The 22943-nt window shown below is 48.1% G+C and overlaps 1 protein-coding gene across 14 annotated transcripts in view; it reads right to left on the minus strand.

Moving 5' to 3' along the window:
* PLEKHA7 (pleckstrin homology domain containing A7) overlaps positions 1-22943 on the minus strand; it is a 248434-nt gene that overhangs the window by 19906 nt on the left and 205585 nt on the right. For 10 of the 14 annotated variants that reach the window (XR_012518111.1, XR_012518108.1, XR_012518113.1 and 7 more), the window contains 8 exons: positions 20489-21011; positions 19871-19957; positions 16784-16837; positions 10826-10906; positions 7264-7332; positions 7003-7083; positions 5690-5839; positions 4985-5086 (listed from right to left, as the gene is read on the minus strand). Coding sequence is in view for 4 of the 14 variants with exons in the window: in XM_074401136.1 (XP_074257237.1) it covers positions 4985-5086; positions 5690-5839; positions 7003-7083; positions 7264-7332; positions 10826-10906; positions 16784-16837; positions 19871-19957; positions 20489-21011 (1147 nt within the window). In the remaining 10 variants the exon portion in view is untranslated. The remainder of the gene's footprint in view (positions 1-4984; positions 5087-5689; positions 5840-7002; positions 7084-7263; positions 7333-10825; positions 10907-16783; positions 16838-19870; positions 19958-20488; positions 21012-22943) is intronic. The other 4 variants (XR_012518110.1, XR_012518109.1, XM_039471225.2 and 1 more) reach the window with 1 other exon arrangement.

The following is a 22943-nucleotide window of genomic DNA, read 5'->3' on the forward strand; positions in this document are numbered from 1 at the left end:
TGATCCTTGAAAACACGAGGGAAAGAAGCCAGTCACAAGATGCCACACATTATATGATTCAGTTTATGAGAAATGTCCAGACTAGTCAAATCAGTAGAAACTCAAAGAAGATTCATGTTCGGCTAGTGCAGAGGGGACGTTGTGGGGATGGGAGTGACTGCTAATGGATACGGGGTTTCTGTTGGGGCGTAATGACATGTTATAAAATTGATTATGGTGATGGCAATGCTGTGAATATACTAACAACCACTGAAATGTATGCTTTAAAACACTGAATTTATTTTTATTTTTTTAAGAGACAGGGTCACTTTGTTTTTAATTGCTTGTGACTAAGGACTCCTTTAGGACTCTGGCTGGGTCCCTTTCCCTGAGTTTTCCCAGGAGGTTCTCTCCCAGAAGAAGGTGATCTAAGGACACAGAGGAAACAATGGCGTTCAGCTCTGAGACATCACAACTTTGGGCTTCGTCTTAGTTGGTGACAGCTCATTGTAACCTCAAACTCCTGGGCTCAAGGGATCCTCCCGCCTTGGACTCCCAAGTAGCTAAGACTACCGAAGCATGCCAACATGCCTGGCTAGTTTTTTTTTTTTTCCTTCTGTCTTTCTTTTTGGTATTTGTAGAGACAGGGGTCTCATTATGTTGCCCAGGATGGTCTTGAACTACTGGCTCCAAGTGATCCTCCTGCCTTGGCCTCCCAAACTGCTGGGATTATAGCCATGAGCCACCACCATGACCAGCCAAAAGGGTTGTGAATTTTATTGCATGTGAATTATATGATAAAGCTGTTAATTTTTTTTAGTTTAAGAGTATAATTTTTATGTGTCAATTTAAAAAAATAATAAACTCCAAAGAATATATATCTACATACAATGAGGAAGGACCTAGGCTATATGATCATGTGCATTCTGACAAGTGACAACCAAAATCGAATGGGAACAGGATCTAAAAGAGGTGTGGAGGGGTCTGATGTGGCTAAGGGACTATGGCCATCTCTTGATGGGGTTGTTTAAACATCAAATGTAGTAGTCTCTTGACTTTGAAGTTATAATTGGGGAAAGAGAGCCTTGGTCCCACCTCATGGACTAAAATAAAGGCAGGCTTCCCACCCCATCTCCTCTCAAGGCACCCAGCTACCCATCAACTGGAAGAGTTCTCGCACTGCATGAGCCTCGAGGACCTGCCCGATACTGCTCCTTGATCCATCCCCTACAGGGCCTGGCACTTAGCAGTTCTCAGTGCATACATGCTGCATGAGTAAAGGACCAGTCATGTAAAATTCCCTGAGCAAATACTTTCCAACAGCCATGACAACAGATGTCCAAAGCCTCCTGACCCAAGGGGGCTCAGGTTCTCACTCTCTCTCGACCCCTCCAACATAAAGCACATCCTTGGGTCTGAAGCAAATAATGGGCTTGATTCTCAGCTCCATGCCAACGCATGAGCATCCTAAAACAGACAGGTGGATTACTAAGCCCAGAGCATGTGTGTGTAAGAGGCTGACCTCTAGGGCTGAAGTCCCCAAGCTGAGTGTTGGGAACAGGTAAAGAAAGGGATTAAATGCAGTCCGCTTCCTCCTCCAGAGCTCCCTGGCAAAGCCCCCCATCAGCCACTCTCATGCCCTCCTTATGCTTTTCTGTCACCCCTGCATGTGAGAGAAAATCAGAGAGCAGAGAAGAAAAAAGGCTGGAGAGTCCCTATCCTTCTCCAAGGGTGACAGAATTTGGGGCCTTCATAATGAGGTGAGGTTTTGGGAAACAAGGGAGTGGAGTCTCATTCCTGCCTCCTTGCACCACACTGGGCAGAAAGGCTCCTATGTGCTGCTTTCAGCAAAGCCTTGAACTCACTGTTTCAGCCTTGACTCAAAAGGCTATTTTCCTGGAACCAACCAGGCTACAGGAAGGCGAGTTTCTAAGCCCTGTTACTGAGAATCTGCATATAGGGCTGCAAGTGTATCTGCAGTGCTGATGATCTATCTAGGGCTCTAACAACCTGCCTGGCCTAGGATGACACCAAAGAAGCTAGCAGAGAGCCTGCTCAAAGCAGGGCTTTGTAAGCTTCCCAGGTCACTGCGCCACTTATGAAAATGTGAGCAGTGCCGCAGGCAAGGTGGAAAGCAAGCTGCAGGCTCCAGGCTGGCCTACCTGAGAGTAACTCATGGGGATGAGTTCTCCAGGGAGTCTGTGACAAAGACCTGTCACAGTGTTCTATTTGCTTTTTGGAGGAAAGGGGAAAAAAAGGGTTCTGGCCTGCTCTTTGTTAAATCATCATGATATAAGGCACAGTGGAGACACAAGTGGTCAAAAATCATATAAATAGATGTTTCACCTGCTAATAACTAAATAAATTCAAATTAAAACAAGATGTCATTTAGTAGACAGGCAAGACTAGAAAGATTGATTACAAGGATGTGGGCAAATAGGTTCAGTACTTTCATTTGCTGTGGGCGTGAAGGTAAACAGATGCGGCCCTGTAGAAGGTGGCTTGGCATATCCATCAACTTTTAAGATGTAAACTCATTTCAACCCCAGCAAGTCCACTCCTAGGAGCCTATCTTAGATACTTGTAAACAAGTATGAAAAGGTAGCTACATGAATCCTAACCACAACACCATTTATAAAAACAAAACACTGAAAATAATTAAATGCTATCAGAAAAGGAATGGCTAAGTAAAGCAGGAAACACCTAGACTCTGAAATAGTATGTAACAGTCAAGAAGAATGAATTTAATTTTCTTAGACTGGTGCTGCCCAATACACCTTTCTGAGATGATAGAAACCTATAATCTTCACGACCCATAACAGTAGCCAATAGCCACCCGTGGATATGGAGCACTTGAATGAGTCTGGTTAAAATGAGGATACATTTTGAATTTCAGTTACTTTTAATTAATTTATATTTTATTGGGCAGCATATATTTGGGGTTAACTGTTTTGGAAAAATTTCCATGATATCAGGTTATGACAAAAAAGTGAATTGCCAAATAATGTACAAATGTGGTCCTCTTTAAGTAACCTTTTACCTGCTCCCACCCCTGAATAAATCATATGATTCTATGCATGTGCATATTTTTGAAAATGCATAGAAAATGGTCTAGAAAGCAACGTTAACAGATAGCACTGATGGCACACAGGCAGAGTGATGCGGGGGCAGAAAGGGGGGGGAAGAGGAGCTTTTATATTATTTTTTGGTTTTGCTTCATATTGTTTTGGCCTTTTCAAAGACACTTATTCATGTATCATTTGTGTAATTACAGAAACAAAGAATGAATAGCTAAAAAAAATAGCTGCTAAAAATAAAGGAAAAAAATTACTGCTAAAAAAATTCAGATCACTGAAGTCCAAGAAAATAGGTATACCTGGGCGGACAGTTTTAGGAACTCATAACCAGAAATAATTGAAGGACTTTGTCAACAGTATTCACCTAGTATTTTCAAGTCATTATGGTAAGTGCTGGGGCTACAAAAAAAGGGTATTAAAATATTAGCTAGTGTGGATGAAGAGAAATTATGGGAGGGAAACAACCCCAGCAGCAGCAGAAGACAGACAGGTGCTGGGGAGAGTCTTGCAGGCCAGCCTTGAGCCACAGGCAAGGGTCTCCTCCATGGGGTCCTAGGCAGGGCTCTCTGGGAACCATCTCTGCATGAACAGAGGGACAGCAGGGCCCTGGGAAAAGCCTCAGGGCCCACATACCTAAACCTCCTCCAGAATTTCCTTCAACTTTCTGGGGTGAGGCTAATGTCTGGAGAGTCAACATACTCATTAAATCACTTAAAGGAAGAGGCTTGGTTAGAACTAGCTCATCAATTAGCAAGGCCAGCACCAAAAGTGGCCCAGCATGGTGCCTCATACACAGGAAGCCTCAAATTAATGCTTGCTGAATTCAAACACACTTATGTCAGGGCCCTGAAAGGAGAAGATATAGATCTTAAGTGAGGTGAGACAAAAACAGGTTACATTCCACTTAAAGAATTGTGGGCCGGCACAGTGGCTCAAGCCTGTAATCCCAGCACTTTGGGAGGCCGAGGCGGGTGGATCACAAGGTCAAGAGATCGAGACCATCCTGGTTAACATGGTGAAACCCTGTCTCTACTAAAAATACAAAAAATCAGCTGGGCATGGTGGCGCTTGCCTGTAATCCCAGCTACTCAGGAGGCTGAGGCAGGAGAATTGCCTGAACCCAGGAGGCGGAGGTTGCGGTGGGCCGAGATCGCGCCATTGCGCTCCAGCCTGGGTAACAAGAGCGAAACTCTGTCTCAAAAAAAAAAAAGAATTGTGAAGGTGGGGTGGAAACCTGGTTAAGCACCACAGTGGGGGAACACTGGGCAGCTAGGAACACAATATGGAAGAAGAAAAACCACACAGGGCCTTTCACTGTCTCCCTTCTAGGGGACAGAGGCAGCTATCAGTGGGGTGGCCTGATTTTTTAAGGGTAAAGAGGCAGGGCTCTAAGGCCACCTTTCCTGAGTGGTATAGGGGTCACAGAGATGGAAATCACCCAGCCTGGCCTCCAGAAATGCAGATGACTGCCTGGACACCAGAGTGCCTCAAAGAACAAAATTCACACTGTCTCCCTCTGGTAGAGGTGTGATAACATCTATCTCCAGGAATCAGAGGAGAGAAGGGGTGGATGCTTCCTGCTGCTGTCTAAGCAATGAGCTAGCAGCCTAAGATGGGGCCAAGAACTACGGGAACACTGATCACTCTGTGATCATGATCACCCCAAATCATCAGAAGTAAAGCCCTTTTTAAAACACCCAAGAGCTTGTCTTTGAGAGCAGAGAGGCGAGGGGAATGGGGTGAGGCTTCTCATCACAGCCTGGCTCGGGGAAGGGATCCTCAGGGGAGAGCTTGGGGTGGCTCCTTTACAGGGGTGGAACATCTGGGGCAGAGAGGGAAAAGGCCTCTGAGCAGTGCTCACAGCCCCCACAGATGAAAGCTCTTGGAAAAAAACAAGAGCTCGAAGGGATGGACAACTATCAGGTCACCTGGAAAAAAAAGGCTCTTCTGTGTTGCTCCTGCAGGGTCTGCTTCAGCTGTTCCACATCATTCTCCAACTTCAGGTATTCGTTCCAAGCATTTTCCATCTCCTGTTGGCCAAGAAAATGCTTCCAGTTCTCAGTTATCCCCTGCCCCCCGGGAGGCCTCATGAGCACCTGTACTCCTGACCATGCTTACCTAGCCAGGGGAGGAGGGAAGGAGACCCGGTAGGCCTCAGGCAGGCCTGGTGGGTGGGACAGAGACAGGAGCAGGAAGAAGCATGGCATCCTCTCATTTGTGCTCTGACCCTGGCCACCTACACTGTCCCCTCTTCCACCCTCAGAATGCTTTCTCAGCCCTGGACTGTACCACAACAGACTGACAAGTGAAAAAGCAGAAATTCTGACATCTTAGGATCAACTGCACACAGATCAGGGAATAGCTTTGCAGGGAGTTCTGAGGAATCTGGCCCACCGGATGTCACTGGCCTTCAAGAGTCGCTGTGGTAAGCAGCCTAAGGCACACGTGCAGGCAGACATGTCACCCCCAGGCAAGGTCATCTACTGTCAGCAGGCAGTTCTGCTACTGGAGAAGCTCTGCTATTTCAGGACTCTTACCTCTGGACACCGACTCAACTACATTTTGGGAGGTGGGAAAAGCAGCCCCTCACCCAGCCCGTCCCGAGGAAGATGGGTCTGCCACCCTCTACGCACAGTGGACTCTCTGGAGAGCTCAGCTCGGATATGAACCAGGTCCTCCTGCAGCAACTTCTGCTGGCAGGCAATCTTCTCCAAGTGCTGGGGCTGGTCTCGGTACTGCTCCATCTGTCTGTGCAGTACCTCCAGCACAGATTCTAGCTGGTCCTACACCAGAAAGGGTCAAAGAGCAACAGAATAGGACAGTCCCCAGAGACCTCCCCATACCACATCAGGAACCAAAGCTACTAGACCTAACCAAGGCTGAAAGGACCAGCGCTGAGCTGTGGGCCCACAGTTAGGGACTCTGATGCCAGCTCTGACTCTGTCTAGGGAAAGGTACCTAACAGCCCTGTGGCCTCAATTTTGTCATCTATAAACTGGGGATACAGCTGTTTAACGCCTTACGGGATAAACTAAGAGGATAAAACAAAGAATTTTTTTTTAAAAAAGCCTCTCTAACCTCCTAGGGAAAAGAGTATATTCTCAACTTTCAGCATCACAAATATCATGTCTGATTAAAATGCAAAAGGAAAAAAATTACTTTGAGAATAGACAAGACCAAATGTTGGTGGCCCCTGGCCCATTCCTACACTCCCATCCAGACTTGCTGCCTCCATAGTCCAGAGCCTAGGAGACAAGGCACTTTAGTAAGCAAAGGACTCTGCCCTGTAATGACTGCAGCCACTTTATCCAAAGGAACCCTGCTTCCCTGGGATTCAGGGACCTGGGGTCATCACATATAAGCCAGTGGAGCTTCTCTTCCAGGTTCATCTCACAGGGCCTCCAGGGGAGAGGTGGGCCAAAGCAGAATGGGGGCAGAAGGGTCTCTAAAGATAGTAACCCCTAAGAAACACCATTTAAACACAAGGGCATTTTCTTTTTTCTTTTCTTTTCTTTTCTTTTCTTTTTTTTTTTTTGAGACAGAGTTTTGCTCTTGTTACCCAGGCTGGAGTGCAATGGTGCGATCTCGGCTCACCGCAACCTCCGCCTCCTGGGTTCAGCCAATTCTCCTGCCTCTGCCTCCTGAGTAGCTGGGATTACAGGCACGCGCCACCATGCCCAGCTAATTTTTTGTATTTTTAGTAGAGACGGGGTTTCACCATGTTGACCAAGATGGTCTCGATTACTTGACCTTGTGATCCACCCGCCTTGGCCTCCCAAAGTGCTGGGATGACAGGCTTGAGCCACCGCGCCTGGCCAGCATTTTCTTTTTAAATAAGCTAACATCTGCTGTTCAATACTAACATAATGGTACAGTCTATGTCTCAAGAAAGACAGGACAAAACACCCCTCTGCTCATCCCAAGGTTATTCAAAACTGACACATACTTTGTTCTCCTTAAGGGCTCGTATCTTGTCTTCTAAGTCCTGGAGGATCCTGTCTTGTTCGCAGAAAATGCTCAGTTTGACCTAAAAGCAAGAACAGAGTGGGAGAGGACCTGGGATGATGAGAAAAGGACATGACCTTGAAATCATGATCAGGTAGCCTGTGGCTACAGAACCATCCAAGCCCTGCCTGAAGCTGTTCACCCTGGGTCTGGCTGGGTCAGGAGGCAGCTGAGGGATCAGCATGTCACTCTGCTCACTCACATCAATGTCGCTCTCCGCGATCTTCACAGGCTTCAGACTTCGATCCTTAAGAAGGTCCCGGCCTGTCATCTGGGAGGTGAACAATTTAAAAGAGATTTAACCATGGTGTTTGAGGTCAGAAGTCGGGAAAGAAATTTCATCCTACAACGGATGGTGTGGAAGCCCTTGGCAGTGGCAGGTAGGGTCACAGCAGGACGGGGGCAAAAACGTGGGCAATATTTGCTCTATTTCTATGCCTATTTCATTTTAGGAAAAAACCAAAACCTTTTCATGATTCTCGTATAACACTGGTAAGTCCTCTGAATTAAAGAAAATGTAGATGTTCAAGTTATAGGATCATCAATTTTAAAAGTATGTATTTGCCTAAAATGAACGTGAAAAACCAGCAGGAATCTTGGAAGATTTGCCACTGATAAGACAGAAGTGTGCTACTGAACCTGGGAACAAACACAAGTTACAGAAGCCCATCACGTCCTGCACAGGGTGGTGAGATGGGCAGACCCAGAGGAACAAACAGATCCCTTTGCCATTGTCAAGCCTTAGCGTAAGGGAGTCTCTGAGCAGCCCACTCCCCCATGGGTAAGGCCAGCCTTCCTCACCCTGTGCCATTTGGGAAGACCTGGCCAAGGAAAAAAACGGACTTGGCAAGTTCCCAGTGGGTTTTTTTTTCATTGTTCCCTGAATAACGGAGGCTAGGCTGTACTTGCATAAATTACAAGAAAGAAAACCACAGAGCAATACATAAAAGTCCTCCACACTTGTGGGCCAATGGGATTTCACATTTCCCGTCCCTCACTTGACTCAAATTAGGCAATATGCTGCCTGTCTCCCACTGACTCCTGAGAATTTAAATCTAACTTATCCCATTTTTCCATTTCCCCTAGTCTCTTTCTTGCCACAAGTCATGCAGGGGCTGAGGGGAGTGACTTTCACAGATGCACCATCCCATGGACAAAACGAAGCCAGGGAGAGCCAAGTCTAATGTTCCTGGTGTAGGGGAAGCCACCTCACTGAGCTCTATTTTGCAGGTCTGACCAGGGAAATGGAAGGTGGAGCTAACAGTGGCAGAGACAGGTGGTGTGTGTGCTATGCAGGGAGGTCCCAGTGTAGACAGATAGCCGGTGGAGAGAGGGCTGTGGATTTCTACCCATTCTATCTGTAAGGTCTGGGAAGTTTGTCAGTGTGAAGTGGGGGTGGCAATAAATTGGCAAACATTCCCCTCAGTGCTCAAGCACTTCATGTGCCCACCTGTCCTATGCTACTTCTCCCTGCGAATTATCATGAGCAAATCCAAAGGTCAAGGGAGAGGACCTCTCCCTACCTTGGGGTGAGGACTGATTCTGGGCTACACACCTGCCCCGCCCATTCCCATGATCCCTTTGGTCATACAGAGGAGGGCGGGACCATTATTTTATGTATCTTGGTAAAGTCAGCCCTGAACAGAAGACCTGGCACGAACTCAGCAAATGCTTATTGAATTGCATGTCGGTCAAAGGGAAACACATGTAGGTCAGTGTTGTCGAGTTCCTGGAAAAAAACAGAACTCCAGCCAAATTCTGCTCTTCAGACTGGCAGATTATGTGTACATACACATATACACACAGTTGCAGAACACCAGACTGCAGCGATCCACAAACAAACAGACTGTGCTGTCTCCTGCAATGGGGGTGGGGGCTGGGTAGGCATGAAGTGAGTCCTGGGAAATCACAAACAGCTGAACTTCTCAGGCAGCATGTGAGTTTTAAACTCAGGGAAACCCAGGAGAAAAAGCAGGTGAAAGCAGTGAAGTCTTCTCTCCACGTCATCGTCCTTTCATCAAACCCAAGGACAAGGAGACTGTCAATTCTCCAAAGGAGCTGACCTTTGGGGCTCATTTCCTAGGCAGAAATCATTTTCAAAGGGAGACACACTTTGGGGATTCTTCTCCCAGCAAAACTCTTCCCCTTATTTCACTGAAGCTTTTTACAGAGGATATCTTTTTCATACTTAAATAACAAGGCAGAAAATCTAATTGAGCAATGCCTCATTTATCTAGCACCATCAAGAAAAGAATGAGATATTTTATATAAAAGGGGCGTTTTGAGAAGAAGCTGAATCTTCTAAATTACACTTTTTGATGGAAAGTTTTCTAAAAGTAGGCCCTTTGCTGCTTTTGTAGAATACTGAATATACATTCAGCCTTTTTTCTCCCTCTCAGGATATTAGTACTACCCCTTTTTCTAAGAAGTAGGTTTCTCTTGCCCCTTTTTAAAGTGCTGCCTATTAGGTTTTGTAGGTTAGGAATTCAAAGGACTATAAGCATGACAGAGACAAGGTACTTACATCTCTTCTCTCGCTTTAACTGGGGGTGGTGCCCTTCAGGGTGCTCTTCCCACACGTTGCATCTGCTGCTACTACAGTACTCAGCACATGAGAGTACAGTGTTCTTTTTGCTCATTTGTCTCTCTCCTCACTACAGAGTTACCTAATTAGGGGTGACTGTGGAGACCAATCCCTTTCCTTTGTATCCTCAAAGCCTGGCCAGGGCCTAGCATATTGAGGATAGTCGGGCAGTGTTTACCTAGGAAGTTCATGAATGTGTCAAAGTAACATGAGCTGGCTCTGCCTCCTATGGACAGAAGGTCACAGGCTTTAGAGCATGGGCTTCCTGAGAGCTGCTCCTACAGCTCAGAAGACCTTTAAGCTTCTGAATTTGTCTCTGCTCAAGAGAGCAGAGGCTACTAAGAAATATCATATCCACGCGTACCATATTACATCTCATTTTCCTTTTAAAAATGTGTTTGTGAGAGCAATGTTTAAACACTTAAAACATCAACTCTGGATTCTCCCAGCATCTCTGTCATCAGAAAAAGAAAGGCTATGGGCACTCATCCACATGAAAGAGTCTCTCCACAGAGGGAAATCAAAGGCCATCCAGGCATCTTCCCTCCCCTCCACCACAACCCAACCCACTTTCTCAGGGCTCAGGATGGTTGGACACAATACCTGCTTCCTGATCTGCAGCCTCCCCTGGAATGCTATGAGAGCTGGCCACACTGCAATCCCTACTTCTGCATCAATTAAAGAGGGTATGGGCAGGGGGTGGCATTTTATTCTAGTCCAGCTCCAGGCTGTTATCTAAATACCAACTCCCTGCCCTCAAAAAGTGCCACCTTAATCTCAGGGCCACCATGGAATCTGAGGATACCCTGGCTCTTGGAAGGTGACCAGTAACTGCTGTTCCCTCCCAAGAAACTCATGCTCAACTCTCTGGGTGAGCCCTCGCCATGGAGGCAGACACGTGATGATGGAAACACAACATAAGCTGGTGGCAAGCCAGGCAAGCTCCCCCACCCTTGGCAGCACAAAACATGGAGTCACAGAACACCACAGATGAGAGGCTCAGCTTGGTGCATCAGCCAAAATGCTGAAAAGAGCTTCAGTTGAAAGAAAATAAACCAAAATGACTTGCGGGAAGCCTGGGGCAGTCGGGAGAGCAACTGGTTAAGCAAGTGATGAAGTCGGCACGGAGCCAGAAGCAATGGAATGACCCCGCTCGGAGACACGGATCAGATCATCTTACGCTTCTCCTGGGCCGACAGCCCCGTGCTGACTTCTTCAGCACTTTGTAAAGCACGTTGATCAAAGGTTCATTATTTTTAATCTGTTCCAAACAAAAAGGCAAATACAACAAAACGCAACAGGTGAGACATCAAATGACACTTGAAGCAGCCAGAATTTGGGGAGCTGGCAAAGGGAAAACTTTAAGGAGGCTGTGTGTTGTGCAATTCAAACAACCAGGTCTGAATCTTGGTGACGCTACTTCCATGGGCCTGTGGATGTTATTCCCATGGGCCACAGGGTCTTCCCAGACTGCAGGTCTCTCCTTTTTATAAAATGTTATACGCTGTCTGAAGGGACCTGTGCACAGGCTGGTTTATGTGGGAGTGCCAATTTCAGTATTCATTTCCTTCCTGGTTCTGCTGCAGAAGGCAAAGAGGAACATCATAGAAGGGAACTTGCTTCTTCCTTTGTCCTCCCCATCACATTCTGTAAGATACTAGTTTAGAATAGTGCCATGCATTCTTTTCACTCCCACCCAACCCACCCAACCCTAAGTTCCACCATAACTGTGATGCATCTACACACTTATGTCTTACCCATGGTCCCAGATGCGTACCGCTCCTTTTTGGGAACACTGTTCTCATTATCTAGAACATTGGAATCACCGAGAGGGCTTTAAAAAATACCAATGCCTGAGTCCCGCCCCAAGAGATTCTGATATAATTGGTCCGGAATGGGCCCTGGACATTGGGATTCTTAAACACTCTCCTGGGTGATTCTATGTGCAGCCAAGATTGAGAATCACTGCTCTAAAACAGGGGTTCTCAAACTTTAGCATGCATCAGGATCAGCTGGAAGGCAAATACAGATTGGCTGGGTCCTGTCCCTGGAGGTTTCTCATGGTGCAGATCTGAGGTGGGACCCAAGATTTTGCATTTCTAATGAATGTCCAGGTAGTATTGACACTTTCAGTCTGAGGATCACATTTTGAAAGCACTACTTCAAAAATAATGTTTCTTAACCTTGACCTTGGATGTGCACTAGAAACACCTAAGGAGTGTTTTTTTCTTTCTTTTTTTTTTTGTTTTGTTTTGTTTTATGAGTATTACCAATTAAATCACAGTCTCTAAGCAGTAGGACCAAGACCTTTATATTCATTTTTTAAGTTTTCCAATAGTTCTCATTCATAGCCAAGGTTAGTAATTTCTTCTCCAGAACAATAGACCTCAAACCCTAATGTGCACAAGAATCAGTCTAGAGCTTGACAAAAATGCAGAATTCTGAGCAGCAGAGTGTTTAATGTGATAGAACCCTCCAGATCTGTGTTTTTATCAAGCTCCCAGTTGATTCTGAAGTATGTGGCATACCTAATCACAACTTTAAAAACTGTCCCAGAAGCCAATTTTGGAAACAGATCCAGAACAGAAAAGTCCTGATCTCAGATTCAAACAGTCAGGAAGAGTCCAGAGTCCAACAGCCTTGGAGCCACTGATGGCACATCCCTCACGGAAGACAAATGCCTTTTTGGGGCTGCCTGCAACCCTTTCTATCTACAAAGGCTTCACGTGAGTGGCAGCAGGTACCCTCACCTTCCTGGCTGTGCTTCACAGCAGCATAAAGACAACTTATATTGTCAACAACAGTGAACCTCACACCCCACCCTTCTGACCCAGCTAAGGTATAGGTTTCTGAAGAGCAGAACTGCAAGGCCAGGAATACAATTCAACAAACATGACTTTACAGTGGGCAAAGCATGAGATGCACGGAAGAAAGAAGGCAGGTACGAAGCCAGTCGCTGGGTTCAAGTTCTAGTAGTGTAACTTTGCAGAATTTACTTAACGTCTCTGACACCTGGGTTCCTGGTGATAAAATATGGATAATAATTCATATAGCTCAAGGTTGCTGAGAGGATTAAAGGAAATAAATGAACATCAACTGCCTAAATACTGCCAGGCAGGAACAGATGCTCAATCAATGTGGAGTCCTTTTCACCCTGGCACCATCAAGTGAAACACCAGCAAAGTAAACGTTTCCAAAAAAGCACACTGCTGTAAGCATCTTCCAAGAGCAGAGTGTGCTGTTGTTTGACCACTTGGCACCCCAGCAGAAACGCTCACTTCAGGAAGGGAAAGCTTCACAATGCGGGCACCCAAGCACCCCGACTGATTCTGGAAGCTGAGCGTCAGCTGACTGGGGGGCAGGGGAAGATGGGCTCTGGATTCCTAAGTCTGTGGCCTCTTGGACAGGGACATGGGGGACCCTAAGTCAACATGGCTTGGGGAGGGGAGAGGTCACAGATCAGATGCCAGGCAGGGAGACTCCTCTCTAGAGAGGCTTATCTCCCTACCTCACCCCTCTCCAAGGAGCCAGAGGGGATCTCTCATAAGCAGCTGGTCCCAGAGAGACTGTGTTTATCTTGATTTCCAAGCCCAGAATGGTCTACAGGCCTATTCAACCAGAGACCCTTGACTATGGGACATTTTGTCAAGCATGTCATAGAATCTAAGGACCAATGAGCTTTGGGGTTTTCCTAATCCAACCATCCATCCTACTCAGTTTCACTGAGCCTCAGCTGTACCCCAGTGACAGGAAGTTAACCACCACCTGAGGTGGCCCTTTTAGAAAAGTCTTTCTTCTACTAAACTGAAACCTGTCTACTTGTAGCTGCCACCCACATGTCTTAATTCCTCCTTAAGGCCACAGAAAACACGTGAAGACACAGCAGAGTTCTATAGGCTGTCTCTATACCTCTCCTGAATTGCCCCTAACCCCTTCAGTCATTCCGCACTGTAGCTGTACCGGCTACTGCTGTGCGCTTCCTTTCTCTGCCCAGCGTGTCCCATTAGGAAACTCCTCCCTCACTCCATGGAATACTGAGTAGGGAAGAAGTGAATCTGGACTTGCAGGCAGCCACCTTCTCTGCCCATGTGGAGGCAGCCCCTTGTTCCACAGGAAAGAAGAAGGCTGACACGCAAGGAAAGTAGAACAGTGAAAATGTGGCCAAGCCCCTGGAATGTAGGCCCTGCTACATGAATTAGTACATTCCCTTTTTGACTTAGCAGGTTGCTTTGGCTCTTGGATACTTCCAAACAAAAGCATCCTGCTGAGCACACTCAGCCATGGTTCTGCAAGCCTTCAAAACCTCTCCCTTGATCCCAGCCTCTCCTTCATCTGGATCCCAAAGTGGGACTCTCATCTTGGAACCCTAAACCCAAGCTGGGTCTGAGCAGGGCAGAGCAGGCCTATTGCCTCCTGATCTGGGACCCTGCCCCTCTGAGGGAAGCTGGGGCGCCAGCCTTTCTGACAGCCATGTCAGACTGGTGACACACATTGGGCACAAAACTCAGCATGCTTCTCTATGTTGCTGGTGAGCCAAACCTCTCCAGGGTGCTGGTGCAGCTCAGCTGGGGCACTGGTTCTCAGAGAGGCGCTTAGCAACTGTGGAAGCAGCTACAAGACCAGGGGAATATGGATATCAACACAGTTGTTTTCCCTGACAAACAATGACAACCTCCAGAAAGTCCAATAACTAGATAATGTTCAGATCAGGTACAGCTCTTAGGCAGTAAAACACACCAAAGATGCAACTTGCCTCTCCCTATCCCATCAAATATATTTCTTGGCATAACAATCCAAGCTCAGCTCCAAGAAAATATAATGCCTTTGGGTCCACAGTGGTAGAGCACCATTTTAAGAGAGGATGTGGGGCAAGGTGATGAACAGCTTTAGGGTTAGAGCCACACCCAAATACTGATACCCGCTAACTGCGGTGTAGGACTGGGAAACTCATTAGCCTTTCTGAGTCACAGTCCATTAACAGATGATACCACCATCTTTGGAGGTAAAATAATTTAACAGAAGTAAAATGCAGTGACCGGCACACATTATACCCCCTATTGTTATTAAGCTTCTTTTTGAATCAGGACACGCAGGGACTCCTAGTTCTGCTGTGCCATTCTGTGGCTCAGTTTCTCCCTCTTTAATCCCTCATAGCTCAAATTCTACGATCCTGAAATAAAACAAACCTGAGGCAGAGCATCACTCCGGGATCAACTGTGAGTTTCCACTATCACATACAAACAGGAACCAGAAGGCAGCTATTTCCTACTGCTCTTGCTCAGGCGCATTTAGTTCTCTCTGGTCCCATACACTCACCACTCTGGCATACCTGTGTTTTATAGTCACCTGTGCTGCTGGCGCGCCAGGCCTCTCCCACAAGCCCAGGTGCACTACGGATGCTCTGGAGGTGTGTCTGAGTGGACCTTTGGGCCCTGGGTCAGGAGTGAGAACTGTGCAGGCAGCCGCTGACTGTCAGGGAGGCTGATGAACCGGGATGCGGTGCTGCAAGGGGCAGGGGGAGGCTGGGGATGGGTGGGTCTCTTTCCACAGGTATGGTGGGAAGGACCCCGCCTGACCCCACAGGCTGCAGGAAGACAGTCTGGGCTGCCACGTTTGGTTCACACAGCTATGCTTGAGCATTTTGAATTGGAGGAATTACTACCATACTTAGAGCAGTCCCTCCAGCTCTGTGTGACCTGTCATGTGAGTTGGAAAACCTCCTGGCCTTGAGAGAAAGCTCCTTGTTCTGCTCACACGCTAAAGCCAGGTCTTTTTGCTCACGGCACCCACCTTCCTTCCTAATGCCTAGGATAGAGTCAAAAGCCTACATGACTGGCTACCACCTCCCTTCTGCTGCCCTGGCCACAACCACCATGCCCTGGCTCTCCTTGGCTCTCACTGTTCCTTCCCTTTTAATCTCAACCAACCCCAGCCCTCTGGCTTTTCAAGGCTCCAAACACATGCCACCTCCTCCTAGGAGCCTCCCCGGTGTTGGAATCCACGGTGATTCTCACCATCTCAGCTCTGAGAACCAGGCCAAACAGATTTTTGTACAGTCATTGTGGAGCAGTCTGTTATTTGAGGATAATTTCTTTCACCAACCCAGACTATCCAGAAGTTTCTCAAGATCAGACAGACTCAATTTTTCTTCTGCATCTCCCCATGTCTTCTGGGTACACAGCAGGTGCTCAACAGATCCAGAACTGCACTGGTTGATTTCTAATCAAAGGCCTTGATCTTCCCTCATTGTGGGGAGACCCCCTTTCCATCTGCTTCCTTAGGATCTGATGTTCATACAGCAGCTTCTATGAGGCTGGATGAAGATCCCCAAGTTAAAAATACCCCAAGCTAGGCACACTGGGGACTGTGGGGAGACACACTGCCCCCACTCCGTGGCAGTTGCCTGAGTGTCCCATGGCCCCTCACCCACCTCTTCAGACCCACAGCTGACTAAAGGTCACATTCCTCCAGTCTATTTCATGGCTCAGGCGTAAGAAGTGCTTTTCACAGTGGGAGCTTTCAGAGAGCTGTGGGAAGGGAACAATAGTGCTCTCTTCTAGGCAGAATGCCTCTTGCCTTCTCGACAGGAGCTTTCTTGGCTCTCTCTGTGCTGGGAAAGCAAATTTAGAGCCTGAAGCCTTATCACCTGCAGGGAGGGGCCCAGCCTTCATCTCCTAAACCGAGATGGGAGACTACCAGTGAGCCTTAAAGACATGTGATTCCACGTGAAGCCTGCTCTCCTAGCAACAGAACCAAAGAACCCACCACACCACCTGTGGCTGAAAATGTACACTAGTGAACCAAACACACACCCCTGCCCCCACTGGAGACTCTGAAGCAGCGACTGTTGCTTTTTCAGAGACCTTTTGGTTTTGACCTAGGGAAGGAAGAGATCAAGGTCTTACACTCACATTCTGTAAGTCAGGGACCTCACAACAAAATTCACAAGAAACTGAAGACGGGCAGATTTGAGTCTGTAAGAAATAAAATTCTTCTGATTCAAGATGGGAGACATCTTGATTTAGAGTTCAGATGGGATAAGACCCATGTGTCCTTTGGCTTTGGGCTCGGCTCCAGTGAGGTGACACTCTCAGAAAGGTGAGTATGTGAGGAAGGCAGGACCTCTGACATCACTCACCTTTAGATCCAGGTACTCCAGGTCTTTCTTCAGCTGGAGGTAGGTATCATCAGCCTTCAAATGAAGCAGAGAGGGGGAAAAAGAAAACAATTATGAACACCCAGAGTTTCCATAACTCAAGGTTTCCCATGTGAATTAATTTACATGTGAAGCTCTGGGAACAAGGAACCACAGCAGACCAACACATCAGGGGCCACAGAGGAAGCACAAATGTCTCAGTGCAGCTGAGAGCCCTCTTTCAGCATGGCGAAACTGGTGGGTGTGCCACTGGATCATGGCAGATTTTCAGCTAGTCCCCCACTGGCTCGGGGAAGAATTTGGCAGGGAGGATCCTACTGCAGGGCTAGGGCAGCTGAGGCAGTGCTGTGCTCCCAAGACACACATGGGAGGTCCACCTGGAGGAGCACATGACACACCTGTGCTAGAGTGCTCCAGTCATTCTATCCCTCAAACCTTTGGTCTGGGTCACTTCACATGCATGAAGTAAGATGAAGCTCAATGGTGTGAATGAATGCCTGGAAGAGGCAGGGAGATGACCTGGGTGACCCAGGAGGTCCCAATATAACCTTGGTTTCCAGAATGATAACCACCAGCAGCTGCTGGAAGTTTCCTGCTAGTTTTGGTTCTTTTTGCTCAGCATGGAGCCAACGTGACCATGTCAGGAGCTACTTGAGGCAGGTGCAAGATCAGACCTATCTGTCAAGTTCTTCAGTATAATTACCAGAAATGGTGAAAAAGAAAAAGAAAAAGACTCTTTGATTTCCTAAAACTCATGCCTTCCTATGGAACAGATCACAGAAGCTAACTGTGAGGCAGAGGAGTTGTGAAAGCTCAAGAAAAATAATCCAGGCACCACCTTCTCAGCAGACTAAGAGGGTCCCAGCCAAGCAAGCCAGGGCTGGGCCAGGTGGCCCTTGCTTATAGCTCTGAGGTAAGACAGTCACATAGACGAACCACACGGAGAGTTCACACAGTGCTCTTACGCATGGGAATGCTGGAAGGACAGCCATCAGGGGCACTACCGGCTTACAAGGTCTTATTCGTACTAACCCCTTACCCATCCATACTTCCCAAACAGCTCAATCCCTACACACTTGCCATAGGAATAAGGACAGAGCAGAAGAAGGTTATTAAAGATCACTTAGATTCACAACTAATAGTGTTTGTACTGACATTCATTTTTCTGAATATATTTCCTAAATCCCTCATAACTCACTAAAACAGAACAAGGAAGGAAGGTAACAGTTCTGCCACCCTCCTCATCTGTCCTTTGCCTACTTCTGTACAGCCTGGAGGATCAGCCTCATATGGCCGAACTTATTCCTGCCCGAGGACAGCCCCAGGGAGGAATCCTCTTCTTCAATCCTCCTGCTTAAGATACCGGGGAGGGCAGCCCCCTAGCCAGTCCTTGAGAAGCTTGCCTGCAAAGCCCAATGTCCTTGCAACAGTTTAGAACATGGTGTCTTGCAGGCTGGATTTTTGCTGCAGCCCGCATGCTTCTTGCTGAGGGATCCTGAGCAAATCACTTCCCCTTCTGGTTCCTCTTGCCTGTGTGTGGTCCTGACTCCTGTCCTCCCTAACCTCTTCCAGCTTACTGTGAGGCTCAGCAGGATATGAGATGAGAAGATGCTCTGTGAGGCAGCAGGGCACTGTCCAGATAAGAGAGGGCGCCCTGCACCCTCCCTCCAGGCTGACGCACACATGCCTTTCCACATCCCAAGGAGTAGCCATGGGGCAGCAAGGCTGTCAGCCAGCACAGCCCTTTGAACTTGACCACACATCAGCCTGGCGGTCACTACTTATACCAGAGAAGCGAGAGTTTAGGTCCCTACACCACATGCAGCACCCCCCTCCCCAGCACTAGAGGGTAGGCTTGGCCTCCACCAACATACAGTGTCTGGCAGTAGCATCCAGAAGCAAACAGCCAGCGAACAAGGAAGAGCCAGACAGCAGAGACAGACCAGAACAAGGGCACGAGCGAACACGAGCCAGCATGTCACTCCCTGCCCCCAGCCCTGAGACAGCCCACCAGCGCTGACCTGGCAGGTGGGAAAGGTCAACTGGTGCTGCAGTAACTGGCCGATGGCGAAATTTCGCACACTGGCCAACTTGGCCTGGTGCCGCCTTAACCGGGTGAGAAGCAACGAGAGCTCCTCCAGCTGCAGGTGTGTAGACACAGCACAAGCACGTTAGCACCACAGGAGCACGCCACTAGAATTATGCTCTTCACCCCGGTGCCAACGCCAGGACAGCACTGATGTGACACCATTAAGCAATTACAGTCTCTCAACGCCTCAGAGTTCTCATCTTTAATCCTGTCATTAGGACAAATAAAGGGACTGGCAGCAAAGGGGTTGCAGGAAGTTGTTTTTTCAGGAAAGCAACAGCCAATAGTGCAACCTCAAACCTCACCCAGACTCAAGCGTTTTTTTCTTCTTCCGCTTCTTCTTTGAGACAGTCTTGCTGTCACCCCGGCTGGAGTGCAGCAGTGTGATCGCGGCTCACTGCAACCTCCGCCTCCTCGGTTCCTGTGTCTCGGACTCTTAAATAACTAGGATCACAGGTGTCCACCACCATGCTCGGCTATTTTTGTATTTTTAGTAGAGACTGGGTTTTGCCATGTTGACCAGGCTGGTCTCGAACTCCATGCCTCAAGTGATCCACCCACCTTGGCCTCCCAAAGTGCTAGGATTACAGATATGAACCACCATGCCTGGTCTTAGACTCGAGCTTTGAAGATAGAGTTAACTAGTTAACTGATCAAAGATTAGGGAAGAAAGGAGAGGCACCACCTGTGGGGGAAAAAAGGTGGGTAGCTGGAAAATGTTTCAGCAAAATTCAATTCCAAAGAGGAGATAAGCCTAACATTCCCCTGTACTTCCCCCACAAGCTCTTCCCCCTCTCTGGGGAGGACCCAGTGACAGCCAGGTGACCCTAAGCAAGTCATTCGACTTCTCTGAGCCTCAGTTTCCTCATCGCAAAGATGGAGGTTGATAACTGCCCTCTGGACTGCATTGTACAGACTCAGAGAAAGGAGAACATTGATGAGATACAGCTTTGCAGGCTGTGTCTTGTCATTCGCCTTACCGATTTTCCATGTAAACTGGGAGCGCTGACCGTGTGGGTCATGTAACCCATGGAGGGCATGGAGCGTCGGTCCACGTGAGATGAGTTCTGCAAGTGGGGAGACAAGAAGTCACACTGGAGTCCAAACCTCTGCCACTCACTCCCAGGGCAGCCCGCCCCACGCCACTTCCCCTCTGAGCCCCCAACTCTTCATCTGTGAAATGAGCACACGCATCTTACTCTCTGGGTTAGAACACTAAACTGTGAATGCCCCTTGGAATGTGTAAACTTAAGCTAGGTTGTTATGAATGATTGAACGGACTGAACACAGATGTCTTTTCCTGCCTTCCCAGCTGCAAGGAAGCTGACTTGTAGTTGTATGACCCCGAGGAAGTTACTCTGTCTCTCAATGCCTCAGAGTTCTCTTCTTTAAAATGGGCATAAGCATAGCACCTACCTCGCAGGGTGAGAATTTAAAATGAAGCCTTTGGGAACTGCGCCTGGCATCTATTATTAAAAAGTACTGCCTAAGTGTTAGCTATTATTATCGCAAATTACTCAAATTTGTGTTTAAACCAGGCAAGGCTCCTGGCGCCCTCACGCTGACCCAGCAGCCTGGCAGAGCTTCCCGAGCCTCACCTTGACAGCGTGGCCCCGTGCCTTCCTGGGAGAATCCCCCAGTGAGATGTCCACACTCCTCCTCTGGTCCGGTGGCTTCACTGTGACCCTCTCTGCTGGTGTGTGTGGCCGCCGGGGTGGGAAGACCCTCGGGGGTCCCGGGGGAGGGATGTCTGAGGGAGATGGAGGCACAGAGATGGAGCGGGGCACCTCCAGCATGCTCCTGCTCCGGCCCTGGTCGGTGAACTCTGGGGAGCCGAGGCAGATGGGCGCCGTGGGGCTGCCATGCCGGAATTGCTGGCGCTGCTGCCACTCATAGAGCTGCCACACAGTGCCATCCCGGTGCGCCCGGCGCTCTTCACTCGACATCTTCAGGTGGCTGGCTCGATCCTGCGCGTACTTGTAGTCACTTGGCAGGTTTCGGGGAGGCGGTGAGGAGCCCCCTGATGGGTGTCGGGTGCTCTTGGGAAGAGTCTGGTAGTTTTCTGGGAAGGACAGGGATTGGCCAGGACCCTGGCGAGGAAGTGTCTGGTCCAAGGGAAGGCTGAGGAGAAAGGGGAAGGATGGGTCAGGCAACCAAGCAAGGGGTCTGCCAGGCTTTGGGGAACATAGCTAAGTACACCCACAAAGCTGGGCATGTGGAAGAGTCCTATAAGAACCCCAAAAGAATGATCAAGGCCAACATCCAGGACTTCAGTCACTTCCCCTTTTTGCAGAAGACTCCAAAACCATTTTTCTCTGTCAACTTCCTCTGCCAGGACAACTTGGCTACCCCATGCCCATCACTTGGAGTGCAACGTAATTAAGCCTGGCTCTTCCTTCTCTCTCCGCTGCCAGCAGTCAGCTCTTTCAACGGCTGTGCATATTTATAGGAAAGGCCTCATAATTCTCCAGGCTACCAAGACTGTCCTTCTGCCTGGTATCCTAGCACCAGATTCTGGAGGTTCATAAAGGAAGTGGCTGGCATCAGTTCTTTCTTTTTTCTGGACTCTTCTAGTCCAGATTCTGATTAATTATCTCCCTCCAGGCAACTTTGAGATGCTCCTAATGAGTTTCCACTTTGTCCGCAGTAAGTGCTCTGATCAAATCAGTTCCTTGCTCTAAAAACTTCATAGTTCCTTATCACTTGTGAAATAGTCTAAACTCCTCATCCTGGTACTCACAGCTTGCTAGCAGCTAACCTCAACCTGCTTTTCTCACTGCTCTTCCTACCAGGGCCACGCCTAGGCCCCAAAACTGAAGGAGGCACTCCATCTCAGGGGCACCCCTACACCTGCTGGTGCCTGACGGTCAGCCTCACCCTAGTCCTGGCCCAGCCTCCTCCACACCTGAGCAACATCTTGCAGTGGAAAAAGGAAAGGTAGGAGCCTAACCTGCATTTGAATCGGAGCTTTACGTTTGCTGGCTTTGTGACCGTAGGCAGCTTACCTGACTGCTCTGAACTTCCATTTCCTTGTTTATAACGTGAGGACAGTATTACCTGCCTCATAAGGCTGTTTGAGGAATCAGTGAGACAGGTTAGGAAATGCACCCTCTATGTCTGACACACAGAAGTTCCTTCACTAACATGTGTGTCCTTCCTGCCCCCTTTATTCTTATAACACTGTTCTTCCCTTCTCCTACCTGGATGGTCTCCCCTTGCTCCATTTACTGAAATCTTACTCATTCTCGAGGATGCCAGCCCATGCCTTCCCCACATGAACCTTCTGCAGTGCCACAGCCCTCAATGATCCAGCTCTGCTTGACCTAGTTATCACACTGCCTGTAACTTTTCCAAGGTCCTGTATTGAGGTGATCTTTTCAAACTTGCAAGACATCTCTTCCCAGGCCAAGGTGAAAATTCTTGAAAGACAGGAACTGTGTTTCACACTATGATATTGTCCACAGTCTAAGAAAGTCCTGACACATAATCAGCCCTTCAATAAACACTCCAGCACACAAAGCTGGATGTAATTTCAAAAACAACCACCAAGTACCCATCTTCTTTTTCTTTCTTTCTTTCTTTTTTTTGAAACAGAGTCTCACTCTGTCAACTAGTGCAGTGGCGCAGTCTCAGCTCGCTGCAATTTCCGCCTCCTGGGTTCAAGGGATTCTCCTGCCTCAGCCTCCTGAGTAGCTGGGACTACAGGTGTGCACCACCATGGCCGGCTAATTTTTTTTTTATCTTTAATAGAGATGGAGTTTCACTGTATTAGCCAGGATGGTCTTGATCTCCTGACCTCATCATCTGCCCATCTTAGCCTCCCAAAGTGCTGGGATTACAGGCGTGAGCCACTGTGCCCCACCATCCTCTTATTTTCTTCTGGAGTCTCCCACTTTTGCCCAGGCTGGAGTGCAGTGCTGCAATCTTGGCTTGTTACAACCTCTACCTCCCAGGTTCAAGTAATTCTCCTGTCTCAGCCTCCCAAGTAGCTGGAACTACAGGTGTGCGCCACCATGCCTGGCTAATTTTTGTATTTTAAATAGAGATGGCCAG

This window comes from Saimiri boliviensis, chromosome 6 (assembly GCF_048565385.1).
Source record: "Saimiri boliviensis isolate mSaiBol1 chromosome 6, mSaiBol1.pri, whole genome shotgun sequence".
Taxonomy (NCBI): Eukaryota; Metazoa; Chordata; class Mammalia; order Primates; family Cebidae; genus Saimiri; species Saimiri boliviensis.